General features: G+C 39.1%; 1 protein-coding gene across 2 annotated transcripts in view; it reads left to right on the forward strand.

Annotated features, from left to right (window-relative positions):
• Positions 1 to 1,198: 1,198 nt before the first annotated feature.
• Positions 1,199 to 15,730, forward strand: part of LOC111237823 (sodium/hydrogen exchanger 9-like) — a 64,889-nt gene continuing 50,357 nt past the window's right edge. For both annotated transcript variants that reach the window (XR_002665790.1, XM_022767082.1), the window contains exons 1-6: positions 1,199 to 1,354; positions 2,065 to 2,255; positions 5,959 to 6,036; positions 6,247 to 6,323; positions 9,009 to 9,124; positions 15,615 to 15,720. Coding sequence is in view for 1 of the 2 variants with exons in the window: in XM_022767082.1 (XP_022622803.1) it covers positions 1,204 to 1,354; positions 2,065 to 2,255; positions 5,959 to 6,036; positions 6,247 to 6,323; positions 9,009 to 9,124; positions 15,615 to 15,720 (719 nt within the window). In the remaining variant the exon portion in view is untranslated. The remainder of the gene's footprint in view (positions 1,355 to 2,064; positions 2,256 to 5,958; positions 6,037 to 6,246; positions 6,324 to 9,008; positions 9,125 to 15,614; positions 15,721 to 15,730) is intronic.

Below are 15,730 nucleotides of genomic sequence, written 5' to 3' on the forward strand. Positions count from 1 at the left end.
ATTTCTATTTTTTTCTCAGTCCCTCATTAGCCCAAAAGCAACATTTTTCAGGAAAATCGTGACACAACATCAAATTGAACTTTTATATTACCATGCCATGATCAGAAAGAAAAAAAGCTAAACTGGAAATGATAATTAAAACAAACAATATTTCAACTCAAAACTGCTCACATAAAAAGATACAAAATGTTAGAGACATACTGGTTATATTGTGCTGCATTGCTTTGGAAGTATGTGGCCATAACTGGGCCAAGAAAAATCAGCCCCACGTTTTCTTTATCGGACAAAATAATCAGTTGAAAGTTAGAACTGTCTCCACACCATCAACCAATGGGTCTAATTCAACCGTGTTAAGTTTATTATTTAAGGTTTTATCCTATGGGCAACGCTGATTGATACATATATCTACCCTGTTTAAAAGATTTAACATTTCTATCGTGTTATTATTAGTATTATTTTATTTATACCATAGGCTACTTTGTAGGCCTACAGCAATCGAAGTCAATGAAAGATCAAAATAAGTCATTACAACCAAATCTAAACGACTAATTAATTAATTAACTACTAATTAAGGGCCATGACTGATTTACTTAGCGCTAAGGGACAGTGAGAGTGGAAATTCAATGTCCCGGCCTTTCACAGTGGGCTCTTAGGAGCTCTGCGTGTATTCATTTGTATTTACTGCCATCTGCTGGAGAATAAAAGGCTGACACCCGATCTTTGGTGCGTTCCATTGCTTTCGGGATTACCGGAGTTATTTCATAGACGAGGCAAATACATAACGGCATAAGGAGTGTCAGTCAGTAAATGTGATCCCACTTGTTTTTACCTACCTAACAGGCTGTAATTTGTAATAACACCTTGACCAGTTATAATTTCATACGGTTTTTGTTACTGCTCTTGCTCTTTACTCGTAGCGTACCTTGTAGACATTTTGTTTACGCAAAAATGTCTTTGTATCTCTTGATTTATAAAATTAAATTATGTTCACCGAAATATCTTAATTACATAATCAGTTTTGTTGTTTTCAAAAAATGTGGAAAAAACCAAGTAGGGCTATTTCCCACCGGTTACAGAGGGAGAAAAAAAGAAAGCTTTCCAAGCAGCTGTAAATGCAGCACAGCACTGGCTGCTGATGCGGATGTTGCTGCAGCTGAATTGAATCTCAACTTGTTTCCGAAAAGTTTGACCTGGGCTTTGAAGATGTCGTCCACTGTCGGCCACGGACAAGACACTGCAGCAGTGTTGGTACTCGCTGCAGTTAGCTTAGCACTTTTAACCATTCTCAGTGTGTGGAAGTTAAAACAGTTCAAATATAGGCTTATAAATGAAACTGGGGGTGCAATGTTTTATGGTAAGTAGCCTTAGCTGATAGCCTATTTAGAATATAGAGCACGGAAGCAGTTATTCAACACTTCCTGAACTCAGAATTTAAGTAGTATATCAGAATGTTAATAAAATAGAGTCCATTTTAGTCACAATTCATCTTGTTTTGGGTTTTAGTAGGGATGTAGTGGAGGGCCACCATCTAATCTTCCTTTTCCACCATTTTTATTTGCAGAACATTGTTCAGACTAATTTATCTTTATGTGGAACATTCATAAGTAACGCAACAGCCACTACCAAGTTAGCTCAAATAATGATAAAGTTCAGGATAATGATATTTTAAAAGGTGAGATACAAAAATGTAACTCAACCATTTAATTTTGCCTATCATTACACCAAATAGGCTACATCAATTGCCAGGTATTTCCAGATACTATAAACTATTAAGGGCTCACCAACCAGCAGTACTTGATTCATGCAATATTCCAAAGTTTGCTGTTTCATAGATGTTTTGTCACTATAACACATAATGTAAATAGTTTTCTTTAATGTTGTCTTTAATGTTGTACATCTATACAATTATTGTGGGCCATCATTTTTGTCATATGTTTTTGCATTGTAGTATTTTCATGATGACGATAATGATATGGAATATTTTAGTCTCTCTTGTATCTAAGGTATTAGAGGATTACCATAGTTTTAATAACTTTCTTCTCTTTTTTTTGAAACCCTCTGCAGGTACACTTCTGGGGTTAATAGTGAGATGGTTGTCATTTGACAGAGGAGTGCACGTGGAGAGTTTGTGCAGTTGTGGTGCTCTGAACAGCACTCCTCACTTCTTGATGGTCAACATCTCATCACATGGCCACTGTTACAGACATGTTGAAGAACTAAACCTAAGATGCCCGCCGATCTCAACTCCTCATAAGGTAACCATGGCAGTAAGATTTGACCTTCACTGCAAATGCATATCACAAAACAAAGAAACAAAAGTGTTAGTGCTTCACATTGTGATACAACAAAGGCACTAGTGAAAATTGAAACAACCTGCCCTAATAAAACATTTGCTTAAAAAAAGCTGCATAGTAGGGACATCTGAAAACAAACTACACCACAAAGGATGCTTTTCTTTTCCTCTGATGTAGTTTTATTTTATCTGGATTACATTTATTTTCTTCATTATCTTCCCTTTGATCACATCTATATTTCATCCCTTGTCTATGTTGGGTATTTGCATCAACACAACAGTCTCCTCTAATGGTTCTTAGTTATTGGTTTTCCTCTAAATTACCCACATGGTCTGTTGTTATTAGGGAAACAAGAGAGTGGTGGTACAGAGAGAAAGAGGGCAAGAGAGCAATTTAACTGATATTAGGTTTTATTAAGGAACAGATAGGAGAGATTACATTTTCAGGTATGCTTTGTGGACTAGGGGAAATTAGAAGACAACTAAACACAGAAACCAATAAACAGACTATATACTAAGACTCTTGTAGAGCAGGTAAAGCAGCACAAAGGGTCTGATCAATGAAGAAAAAAAGGCCTTATACCAACATTTTGTACACACATTCCTGACAACAACTGCAAACATAAACTATGTGAATACAATTAGAAAATCCTATTTAGTTTTTCTTGTAGTTTGTGTTCCTCTCAAGACATTATCCTAGTTCTGTGTTTACATGCAGGATTTCCATAATGAGATACTCCTGTAAGTGATATTGGTGCCGGATTTGCTCTGCACTGCAGGAAAGATGTGAGATAGTTAGTTAATCTCAACTGGCGCTGCAGCATTTTACTCCCAGACAAAGATGGCCATCTCAACCTCTGACACAGAACTCAGTAGTGGATGTGCATATCTACCATCTTTTATATGCTGGAGGGGACTATGTACTGTAAACAATATTTCAAACCACAAAATGCTGTGAACATAGGAATGATGTTTGTATTGTCTAGTAGGCAGTAGCCATGCTGTTGATGAGTTGAATTCGCACTAATCTGTTATTTTTACAAACACTGCTGACTCAAAGAGGTTCTGTTAGTTATTATATAATTTATTTTTACGCTTATAGGTATTTAACATCATTATGTTTCTGTACAAAGAACCAAACTGAAACATCTGTTGTTTTATTTTACCCTTACATATTATAGTATATATAGTATATTATCAGTCGTGTATACTGATATGTTGAGGTTGAGAAATCTGCACTTATAACATTACATTTAATATTTAATATATTTATATATTGCTAGAATAATAAGCATAAAGTCAAAAAAACATGTTCTCAATAAAGGAGCTGTGTAACTTTTTATCACTTTATTGGGAGCACTTTTTAAAGCTGCATGTTTCATTTGAACTCTACATGCAAGAATTCTTAAACACTTTATCAAAGTATAGTATATTTGTATTATGTTTGTCACAGAGGTTCAACAGAAATAATGCTATAACTACAGCTGGAGATTAAACCAGAGTTTCTCCAAACTACTCACAGCAATTATTTGTTAAAAAGGAATTAGTCAGTGACTCTAATATCACTGCTAAGTAGAAGAGCCTAAGCCTTGAGATGGGCCTCTGCTTGTCATTAGTATTATTACTGTTTTCTGGCTTGCTTTCATATTTTCGTGGTGGTATCACAGTGGTGTGTCATATTTTAAAAAAAAAAAACCTAACCATTGAGCCGGGGATTCAGCCAATACGATGGCCAACAAGCATGACAGGATGTGGAATGAGTGTCTTTGAAAATGTATTTATTAATCTCAGAGAGATATTTCAACCCAAGAGAAAGGGAGTAAGTGAACCATGAACCTTGCAAATCATCCAGGCCAAGTGTAACTCTTCACTAATGGCTTAGACTTTTTGGCCCCTTGGAATGCTGGGGTCTCATTAGCACACCAGCAGAGGCTACCACAAAGGCCATTACATCGGTCAGACCATTCTGTGTAGCCTTCATGCCATTAAGCCTGATATATATGGGGACCTAGCTGAGGAGATAAGGATTTTGTTGCATTACTGAGCCCATTATGTGCCATCGGGGAGTAAAGGCATTAAAGTTTGTGGTCTGATTAAATTTAGTGTTGCTCAGCTGAAGAGGCAATTAGTGTATACAACACACCTCCATCCTCGGCTCTGTGGTGCAGGTGGCACTTAGAATAAAACCACCGGCATATGCATAATTTATTGATTACAGTGTCTGCATGTCAGTATCTCTGTAATGCATTTTTGCATTTGTCATGCACAGGCTACGCAGTGTGAAAATACATACATATATCTATATATATGTATATATATAGATATATGTGTCTGTGTGTGTGGGTTATTGCAGCTGCAAAAAAGTAATATATATTGAAGCAGGTCATAGCAGCAGGAAGATAGGAGCAATTTGTAGTAACCATTTCAAGTGTGAATTACTGAGAAAGCACGCTGGCTCTCAAAACTCTATATTGGGCTTTAGAAATCATAATTAAGAAATAAATGCAATCTTTCACATCCATATATAACGCATGTGTAAATGTTAACCAAAATGCAATGTGTCCTGGAAATAGGACATTTCACAGAGACAGGCTTGATTTCATTCATCCAGATATTCATGCTATTCAGGCTGCTTCAACTTGTCTGTTTTTTAAAAGCAAAATCTAGGCCAGTCTCAAAGGTCTGTGACCACAGCCCTATTTCAGCAGGCATCTTCATCATATCTTGCCTTTTAGACTGAAATTTAATTGAATCTGAAATAAAGTTTTTTGCTATTTTACGAGACCTGATGGCATGTGGGAATCAGGAAAAAGTAGCATTGATCTGAATTGAATATCACTGTGGTTCGATTCTCAGCATGTACCCACGAAAGACATAAAAAGGATTCAGGGATGAAGGACATGAAAGGCTACCTTTCTGAGTGGTTTGCATTGCATCACACTGGCAAGGATGAGAAACAGACTGAGAACGTGCACAGTATGTACAAAAATACTGTGTGCTTTGGTTAGCGTTTGTGTTGAGGTTAATGTTGTCGTGATCGACTGCTTGGATTTTGTTAAATTTTATTCCGTCTGTTATCTGAACACATGCGGCTATACTAATGGTACGTGCTTATTCCCATTCTAATGAATGCTGGGAGTCTCCACGGTGCAGACTGACACAACCAGTTAGACTTCTCACTCTGTATTATGCTTTACTTTAATCAGCTGTGGAAGTCTGAGTCAAGGCACTTGGACAGAATGCTAATGCAGTACACAGTAATCATATTATAGGCAACTGATGGCTCTAAGATAATGTAATGCACCATCTAGTGGCAATGCTAAAGTGTTGTTGAGAAGTATTTTATTTTTGTGTGGGTACATGGAATCCTAATTTCTGGTAGCTAACATAGCTTGAACTCTGGCACATAAGTTTGAATTGTCACATTTTTTTTTTTTTTAGAAAGAGGGGACAGATAAGGTTGTCGTGGTGCCTGGAGTCTATTGTGGCATTGGGATTCAAAGAGGAAACGAACTAGCGCCTGTCTGACAAACCAGAGCTGCTGAAGTGAATGATGTGTGTGTGTGTAATATCTGACTGTCAGTCAGTCACATTCAGTAAATGGAGTCCTCTTGCTCCCCATGGAGCCCTGTCAGTCACCAACACAACAGCTCTGTCTTTTACAGGAGATCTTTGATCTTAAGGTCCTTTTCAATCTGTTCCTGCCACCCATCATCTTCCATGGAGCTTACACCCTTAATCAGGTAAGACTGCTGTTCTGACATGTCTCCTAAAATGGGGAAAAAAGACATTATCAAAGGACTGTTCCATGTGTGGGGCATCAGTTTGAAGAAGCACTGCCTTGTATTGTTACATTAAATTGAAGTGAATTATATTTATAGTGATGTATATCATAATGTATTAGGTGAATGACTTGTTTGTTTAATTGGTGTTCCTTTCATTTACTTTTCTAGAAACGATTCTTTGAGAATATGGGATCTGTTCTGACCTTTGCCTTTTTGGGGACCATAATCAGCTTTATAACCATAGGGTAAGAAGTCTTTGGTCATTCACACAAATTAACACAACAAAAACACAATAAAACACACAAAAGTCAAGGTGTACAGAAGTAAGAGAATAGCTGAGTTACTGGATAACTGGATATTAGATAATGTACTGAAAACAGGGAGTTTTTACACAGCCCCACAGTCATAATCTAAGACATTTTTTGGTTTGGTACTGACAACATTCTTATTTATTTATAAGATACAACATATGAAATTTGATCAGTGATAGAACAATGAAGTCAAGCTTTGTACTCATTGTCTATGTTCTTTTCTCCCGATGAAATCGAATTTTCAGTTAATATTTTCCTCATCAATAGAAATGTTTTATTTTGTTTAGGTAACCACTGTATTTTACAGTTTGTTAATCAATTCTGTACTACATTCTTATACAATACAGTATGTGTTGTCATAGTATGATATTTGATGTATAATATCCCTCACAATCAGAAAGATGTAACACTTATGTTTTGTTCATAAGGATCTTTCTGGAGCTGTCTCATCTCATCTGCAATTAACTCAAATTATTTGCAGCTGTGAGTAGCTTCTTTGGTTGATTGGTGCAGAGCATCAGGATACAATAGGCCTTTTTTGTCATAGCAGGAAAAGCACAGGTGTAGCTAATAACATTAATTACTGCTCTGTTTTAAGTGTCCCAGTAAGCTATTCCAGTGTGCCAGCATGTACAACGGTGAGACACTGGAACTGACTGACATGAAACCAAGCTGCCATTAATGTTATTAATTACAGTTTTTTTTTTTACTATGATAACTCAAAATGTCTGTAAAACCTTTGTAGTGTGCATGAACAGCCCAGTCAAAAAAAAAATCAAGCAGATTTCATTTAATTTCTGGGGGTGCCCCAGTGGCTCACCTGGTAGAGCGTGTACCATTTAGGCTTATTCTTTACCACAGCGACCTGGGTTCAGGTCCAGCCTGTGGCCCTTTGCTGCATGTCATCCCCTCTCTGTCTCCCGAACTTTCCTGCCTCTCTCTCACTGCGGCTATAAAAATAGCAAAATGCCAGAAAATTAAAAAAAAAAAACCCAAAAAAACAGTACTCATGTGTAGCTGTGTTATTCTGGCCTCATACAGCTAGATGGCGCTGTCAGACTTTGGAGGAAATTGAGATCTTTCGAAACCAGTTCTTACTGATGCACAAATTTGCTGCACACAGAGACTGTGAAAACCTCATAACTCCAGTTTTGTTGTTTGCCTGTTATCAATGGGCCTCTATGATCAGAGCAAATTAAAGTCCTTGATTCCCCCCCCCCCCCCCCCCCCACAGTAATATACAAATTTTCTCTGAATTTAAAATGTAACATCAATATATATTGATATTCTTAGACTTTTAAAGGTGCAGCTAGGTGATTGTGCATGTTGTTTTCAACTGATTTGTTGGGGATTTTATCCATGGCTTAAGTTCAAACCCTTTATATAACTGGAATTAATGAGCTTCTTCAACCTGCTAAAACCCTGTGTTAAAGATGTTGACTGCTCGCCTCCCTACCTTCTTTCTTCTATCCACTAGTCCTGCCCCAGGATTGCTTCCCCAATGCTCCTGGGAAACAGGGCAGGGTTTGACATGTTGGGTCACGTGCACATACTTTGATGCTAGGCACCAGACCTGACCAGGCCTGTTGCTTGTTAGTGAGTCTGCCATATCCTACAGGGGAAAGGGAATGTCATGGGGGTAAGGGATCCTCACTGACTCCACTGATGAAGTATATTCGCTCTTTGGCTGTGTTTGTCTGTCTCACCCTCTCTCTCTCGCTGTATCTCTCTCTCTCTCACACACACACACACACACACCGCACATCATTACCATAACTTCGAATCTTCCCTACATACATGAATAACACAGCTTAGCTGCTCGACCTGAGGGCAATACTTTAAATCTGTGCCCTGGGGACGGGTTGTGTGCCGTCACCATAGTAACAGAGTCATGCCAGTGGACAGAAAGGTTCCCTAGAGGACAAACTGCCAAACTGCTTATTATGGGATGTTTAACAGTAACAGGATTAATACTTAACAAACATCAGTTACCAGTCAGAAGCTGGACTGCAGTGTTAAAAGCTGAATAGACATATTACGTCTTTGCTCAGTGTATAGTGTTTTTATAAGGGGGAGCGGTGCATTCTGGGACAGCTATATTCTAGATTTGCTTTGCTGCCAGGACCCAGAGCTGATAAAAATACTGCTTCTATTTTATTTCTGTCACAATGCCCTTCACAATCTCTCCTCATGTTTTTTTAGTCTTTCGGGTGATTCTGTGCACGCACAAACACACACACAGTCATAATTCTTGTGCCGTTTTAGTATGTTGAAGTGCTTATAATACTGCCATAAAAGAACGCCAGCGGTGAAGATGGATAGATACTGTCTAAGGAGGGTGTGGGATGGGAGAGCTGTAGGTACAAACACACACACATGTTGAAACTGGTTAAATTTAATACTACCCGGCACAGTCGCAGCTTTATGTGTACACCTGTGCTAAGCGGCCTCCGTCTGGAAACGGGTCAGCTCACCTGCTGCTAGTGTCTGGCCCCATTACCCAGACTACTCTGGGGGAAGCCCTGCTGTGGTTAGAGGGATGACTGATAGGCTTGCTCTGGCCGGCACTCCCTGATGACCTCACTGTGTATCCCTCTGTCTGTTTGTCCTCAATCCCAGGGCCTGCGTCTACGGCTTCACCAGACTGATGGTACTGTTGGGCCGAGCAGCAGATGGAGACTTTTCCCTCACTGACTGCCTCCTGTTTGGTGCCATTATGTCAGCCACTGACCCAGGTAGTTGGCCTTACAAAGGAACTCTCATCCCTTCTAGTTGCAGCATTGATCTTTTTTTAAACACTTGTGGGTTTCACGCACTTATAAACTTCTGGTTCCTGCAGCAGATTTCTACTCTCGTTTATAAGACTCACACTTTTTTTGCTTCATAACACAAGTAAAAACAAAAAAGCCAAAACATTCTCAGACAAAAAATTACAAAGACATAGTATGTGTTGAGACTCCTGAAGTAACTGTGTACTTCTCATTTAGGAATTTTCTGGCTTTTAATTTGTTACTGCAGATCCATGCAGTTCTCTGAAGTATCAGATTACATGATCAGTTAATATATCAGATTTCACGTGTTGAAAGGTCGCACCTGTTCTTTCACATCTCTCTATCTTTCTAAGTAAATGTGTGAGAAACATCCTGTTCTTGCTTTAAACTGTATATACCCATCTTGTCTCTTGGGTAGTAGTGACAGATAACAGATTGATAGCCAAGCCTATATGCAGGAACAAAGTCATGAATGCCCTCTCAGTAAATGTAACTGCTTTGAATTCATTGGACTTTTTTCCTAAGTGGAACCACAATATAATCTGTGTTCTTCAAGAGCAGTCAAGTGGGAAGTCGTAAGGCATCCTGCGACACCGCGACAGTGGCAGTGTTAATGTCCTCACTTGGTAATGAATTATTTATGCCAATAAGTGGTTGATCTGCGTGAGTGTCAAAGAGGAGCTGTAGATTATGGTGCCGCTGTCACTCTGACTGGCGTTATTTTCCCATGCCACGCTGTGCTCATCCCTGCCGACCCCAGCGCCCTCGTCACTTTGATTAGAATCACACTGCAATGCATCGATGGCCCAAACTCCATGACCCCTAGGCTGTCTCCATCTCCATCTCATGCTGTCCAAATATAGCACCAGCTCTTGATTTTCTGAAAGGGAGCCATTAAAATGTCCCTATCTATTCCTCTCCCTTGTACATTTGCATTCACCCAAACAACAGGCACGGACGCACACAGACACACAGACAGACACACGCTCGGAAATACACGGACATAAAGTCACAATGACTCCCAGAACAGTTTAGTGCTGAGGAATAAGGCATTTTATTCATGTCATAAGCCATATGTGACAGCTCGCTGGTTGTGTCGCTGACTCATTGTGTAAGTGCAACTATGTCACGTACTGACTGAAATGACAGAGATCTTGAGAACACAGTGAAAGTCATCACAGGCTGCCAGCCAGGCTTTGAGTGAAATGGAAGACCAATTTATTTGCCACTTTGCTTGCACTGGTTTCTGTAATATAACCGAGATATTTGATCGCCCAGGGTTTCATTGCTGCTTTAATGACTTGAGCAAGCTTCCTCTGAGAGCAGCAGATAGTAACAACAGCATGGGGATGTTGCTGTTGCTAGTAATATTTATTTTATTAATTTGGATGCTGATGTAGGGCTACAGCTACCACTGAATATGCCAATTTGATATCCTTTGTATTTTTTCTGTGGAGATTTAAATTACCTGAGAAGTTTACAATCTACTGTTACAGAAAAAATTCACATTGTGGGCAAATCTGATATTCTTTATAGTCTTTCTCTTTACATATGACTGTTTAAGCAGATTTCATGTTTCTCCCTGAACATTGGATTCCCGACAGTGTGGAGGGTTCTTTAAAGCAGCATTTCCAGAATATTTAAATAAACAGCAAGATAAATAAATGAGATAACAATACAATAAAATGTGGAAATATTTCAGTGTCTTGTCGAACATTTCTCAGGCAGCTGGCTTTGTGCTATTGGGGGATTTGGATTCATTAACTTAGGATTTTGAAAATCCTGGCTACAGTCCTGTGCTGATTAGCACAGTTGCCTCACAGAGAGAAGGTCTTTGGGTTCTGTCTCTGGACATTTCTGTGTGGATTATGTAAGTTCACCCCTTGTCTGTTTTTGTTTTAGTCTGGTTTCCTCTCATATTCCAAAGACATGATGCTGGTCTGGTGGTATGTAGAAATAAATTTCAGTATGAGTATGTTGCCCCAATATGGGCAGAAGATAGGCTGCAGCCTCTGCTGACTATTCAAGGATTAAACAGGTAGAGAACAAGTGAGAACATTGCTGAAAAATTCTCAAGTAATGGTAGTAGTAGTTAAAGTTGTATGCAACATCTTAATGTTTTACACTGGACTGAATCTGTCTTCTGTGTTTTTATTAATCTCTCTGTTGACAGTATAGATAGCCAATGAGCTCTTATAGTCTTGAAAATCCATTTAAAAATGTGTTTTGTTTTTTTTAATTGTTAGTTTTTATGAAAGTCCCCAAAGCTCTGTAGCCATGAAACCTGTTCTTCTCAGATTCAGAGCAAGGCATAAGGTTCAGGTCATAAAGTGGAATGCCTGCTGTGCTGCATCCTCCAGCCTCAGGGATGCTTACAAAGGTCAGTGAAACCCTCAGTTGACTCCTCAAAGGAAAGACTGTTGTTTGTTTGTTTGTTTGTTTGGGGTTTTTTTGCTGCTGTTTTTCTTTTTTTTTTTCTTTTTGCATTTTTCAGTAGTTCTCCTGACATGCGCACTGCACATATATGTTTCTCTTCGTACGTCAGAGCTGGATTGTCAGACTTGGAAATTACGTGTTTACATCTGCAGTCCTGTTCCAGATGTCAGCATTAACTACCAGCCTTAAAGTGAACATTGAAAAAACAGTTAGACATAGGTGTGTGCAATATTTATAACATTAAACACAGAGCTATGGATTCATATTGTAGCAGAGCAGTAGCAACAGAGCATTTAGGCAGAGATGAAAACACAGACAGGCCACAACTACTATTTACTAAGCCCACACACCTTAATTAGCAATAATAATTAATTCATAAGTATAAAGAAATGTGATGTTGTGAAATTGGTAAGATTAATAGAGAAAGGAAGCCTAATTTACTGCTGGAACACTGCATTTTACAATTTGTCAGTCTCTGTGACTCTGTATTTTAGTCATGTGGCCAGTGCATTTGTTTTTATTATGGCTTCTTCTGCATATATAAATAGGTTCAACTATACTTATGAAAACAGAAAGTAGCTTAGTTGCCAGAAATGTATAGGTCTGTCTGTTTTGCCCAAACACCTCAGCTGTCAATATTTGATCAACTCCTCAGGCTTTTTTCCTTAATTAATACTTTAGTGTGATGGATCATAGATTTCAGTGCAATACTGGCGTCATTAAATATATAAAAACCAGCATGTGAATTAGTAAATTCTTTCATATTTTCCATTTCTTTAAAGCTTAAATCAAAACATACGGGTTGAGTTTGCTTTTTTCCAATTGCTTATAAAAGGTAATTAGAATTAATGGATATTTTGACGAGAACTTGTTCTGACATACCAATGAACTAGTGTGAGATTCAGAGTAATCAAAAACAAACTAGAAATCTACTAATCATAAAGTATTGGTTTACTTCAACTTGCATTCAAACTGTTGCAGGCTTTTCCTGCTGCGGTCTTGTTGGGCTGTTTGTGCACTTGTCAATGCCTAAAAAATTGAGCACTTTTTACGCAGAGCTGGGGAGATTATAGTAATTCCCTGTTGACTGTTATCTCTTTTCTAATGCATCACTTTCAGGATTATATCTCCCTAATTTGGTCAAATCAGTGAGCAAATCCCACGCTCTCTGGCTGAGACGGCCATGAGCTTGTGCCTCTGCTAAACCCCTGCAGCAGGGTAATTTGACCTAATAAGGTTTCCATTCGACCCTTTCAACTGTATTATGTCTGAAATAATTGTCTCTCCACCTTATGGTGTTGCTGTGGAAACTGATGAACACTTGACAGCTGTAGGACGGGGTTGCCATGACAACACAGCAAACCCGCACCCTAGTGTATGTGTGTGTGGGGCGGACATTTTTTTTTTTTTTTTTTTTTTTTTTTTGTTATGCAGTGTGAGTGGTGCACGACATGCTGTCATCAGCCAGGCATTATGGAAGCAGGGAGATGGAACGGTCCTGACTCCAGGGCCTACCTCACCCTCTCCAGATAAAGGATTTTCCCCAACCAGGAAGAGCTTTAAACCTGTCAAAGACCAAAGAGCCAGATCTGTCAAAACAAGTCCTGAGGCTGCTCTCTTGCCACTGCTCTTATTATCAGTCTGGTCGTATCCTGACTGTGATGCCCTCACTGGCCTGGTATTCACGATAGGGCCAAATGGCGCAATCAGAATTGACTCATTATTCATATCACAAATTTTCCTGAAACTAATTTATAGGATTCTGTTTGCATCTCGGTTTCAGGTAGAATATTAATCTACTGGGAGCTGTTGTTGTTTTGAATATTATATTGTCTTGCCTTCAGATTGGCATTGCTCTGATTTTCTGTTTTCCTGTCCATGTCTATATCATTGCAAATGTTTTGTGTGTTTGTGTTGTTTTCGTTATATGATAATTTTGTTTTGCTTGTTTGGAAACCTATTCTGGTTTTTGCTGTGGCAGTTATAATATGTGTGCCTGTATTTTTTTTTTCCTGTCTAATATATCTGTCTACCCGTCTTTTTATCATTCTATTTATCTCATGTAATCTAATCTGATCTACAGTATCAGTAAATATAGTGCTAACAAAGCTACAACCGATATCTTGCAGAAGGAGATACTTGAGGTGTCATGAAGTGCAGAGCTGACAGGCATGTCACTGTCTCGTCAGTGTCAGTATTCTCCCTGTCACTCAGTGTCAACACTTAGCCACCCTGCGGTGCCAAACATTGTGTGTGTACGTGTGTGCACACGCTCATTCATATGCTCAGCATCTTCCGCTAGATGTTTGCTGATGGCGAACTCACCATGGAGTTCAGCTCGTATTCTTCTCAGCAGTCAGAGTGTGTCGAGAGATTCAGCTGTATGAATAAGTGAGTAATAAAACTGTTTGTATTTTCCAATGCAGATCTGAATCTCATCATAATCTCTGCAGATGGTTCACACCTTGACATCACATAAGAGTTGAATCATCTACTGTACAGAGTTACAGTAAATGATTGGGGACTGAAACAGTCAGGACTACACAGCAGGTCCAGTTTCGTTTGACTTATCACTGGACATCCTGTCTTCTCAGCTCAAACTGTCCTAAGCTTGGTGGATGCTAGGATACAAAATTTTGTAGCTCGCCCTGTACCGTTTTTTTCATCTGTAGCTGTGTGTCCACCTCCACGTCATAGTTTGGCATTCTTGCAAAAACAGCAGTGTTCTGCTCAGTTTACACTTTTTCCATGATTCTTTGTGAAATAGCTTCCTGGCAGCAGAGGGGAGCTTCTTTAAATGGGGGATTCAAATTTGATTATTGATTTTTAATTGATTTCTCATCGTAGTCGACAGTTTGTATATGATTGAAGTTTTTCAAGTTTTGACTGTGCTCGTATGTTATACACGCTGTAAACGGCAAACAGTACCATTTACCAGTTGCACTGCACTCCTCATGTCCAAATACACACAAAGTCACAACTGCCTTGTCTGTGTAAACGCCCATGTCCACTGTAAGTCATTATGCAAGAGGGACCTGAGTGAGAGTGACCTTGCTGAGCAGTGAGTACATTTTGTATTTAAGCATGGAGCTCTCCGTCTGTAGTTGCCCCCCCCCCCCAATAGACAGTAATTGGCTCCTTTTGGAGGTTTTAATCAGCTGCAGTATCTTAGCTCTGATCTCCTTCTTTTCCCTCCATCGACCTCTCACGATTCCCCAAATCCTAGTTGCTATTTCTCTCTGTAGTGAGAACTGTAGGAAAGCCCCAAGCTAATAAACACACTCCCACATATATTCACGCTCACTGAACACGAACATGATATGAAACAGAAAAACACCTGCAGCACTAACAATAAGGAAATTGTAACAGCTGGAAACTATCAGGATCCAAATGTATACAAATCATATCAAGCAATTCAGTCATTTACTTTGCTCAGATGATTTTCAGTATCTGCCCTTGTTGCTGCTGCTTCTGCCAGCAAATCACAGATTGCCATGTTATTACTACAGGTGGTATGAGTGTGATTTTCAAACACAGGAAATGTACCCTGTAAAACACACAATCCCACACTCAGACTGCTATTTCATGTCAAATATTGCATGTTGTCAATGATAAATTAGGTGTATGCTTCTTTATAGTGCATAATGACAGACTACACAGTTCATTCATGCAATGAATACCATACACAGTGCAGCAAAACAATCTGTTCTGCTTCCTTAATAGAGATAAATATTGTGCTTTCCAAGCCTTGTGTATTGTCTTAAGCTGGGGCCGAACAAGTCTTTGCTTGGTTTAGTTACTCTGGCTGCTCCATGTGTCAAAACCTTCTTTCCAGTGTTGTCAGTGTGCTGACATTTTCTGTCAGCTCTCATTGTTACAGTGTAACATTAATTCCTCTGCTTTCTCCTGTTTGTAGCAGCAGAGGTGATATTGCACACCAATTTTTCAGTGTGATTAGCAGAGGAGTTGTTGTGCTATCTGCGGTCTTAAACAGCAGTAACTCTTGTTTTGTTTTTAGTTTCAGTGCTTGGCCTGTTGTCAGATCTGCATGTGGACCCAGATCTGCACACCCTACTGTTTGGCGAGAGTGTCCTGAATGATGCTGTGGCCATCGTCCTGTCACAGTGAGTATTT

The sequence above is a fragment of the Seriola dumerili genome, unplaced genomic scaffold (genome assembly GCF_002260705.1).
Source record: "Seriola dumerili isolate Sdu_G_001 unplaced genomic scaffold, Sdu_1.0 BDQW01001124.1, whole genome shotgun sequence".
In the NCBI taxonomy this organism is placed as follows: Eukaryota; Metazoa; Chordata; class Actinopteri; order Carangiformes; family Carangidae; genus Seriola; species Seriola dumerili.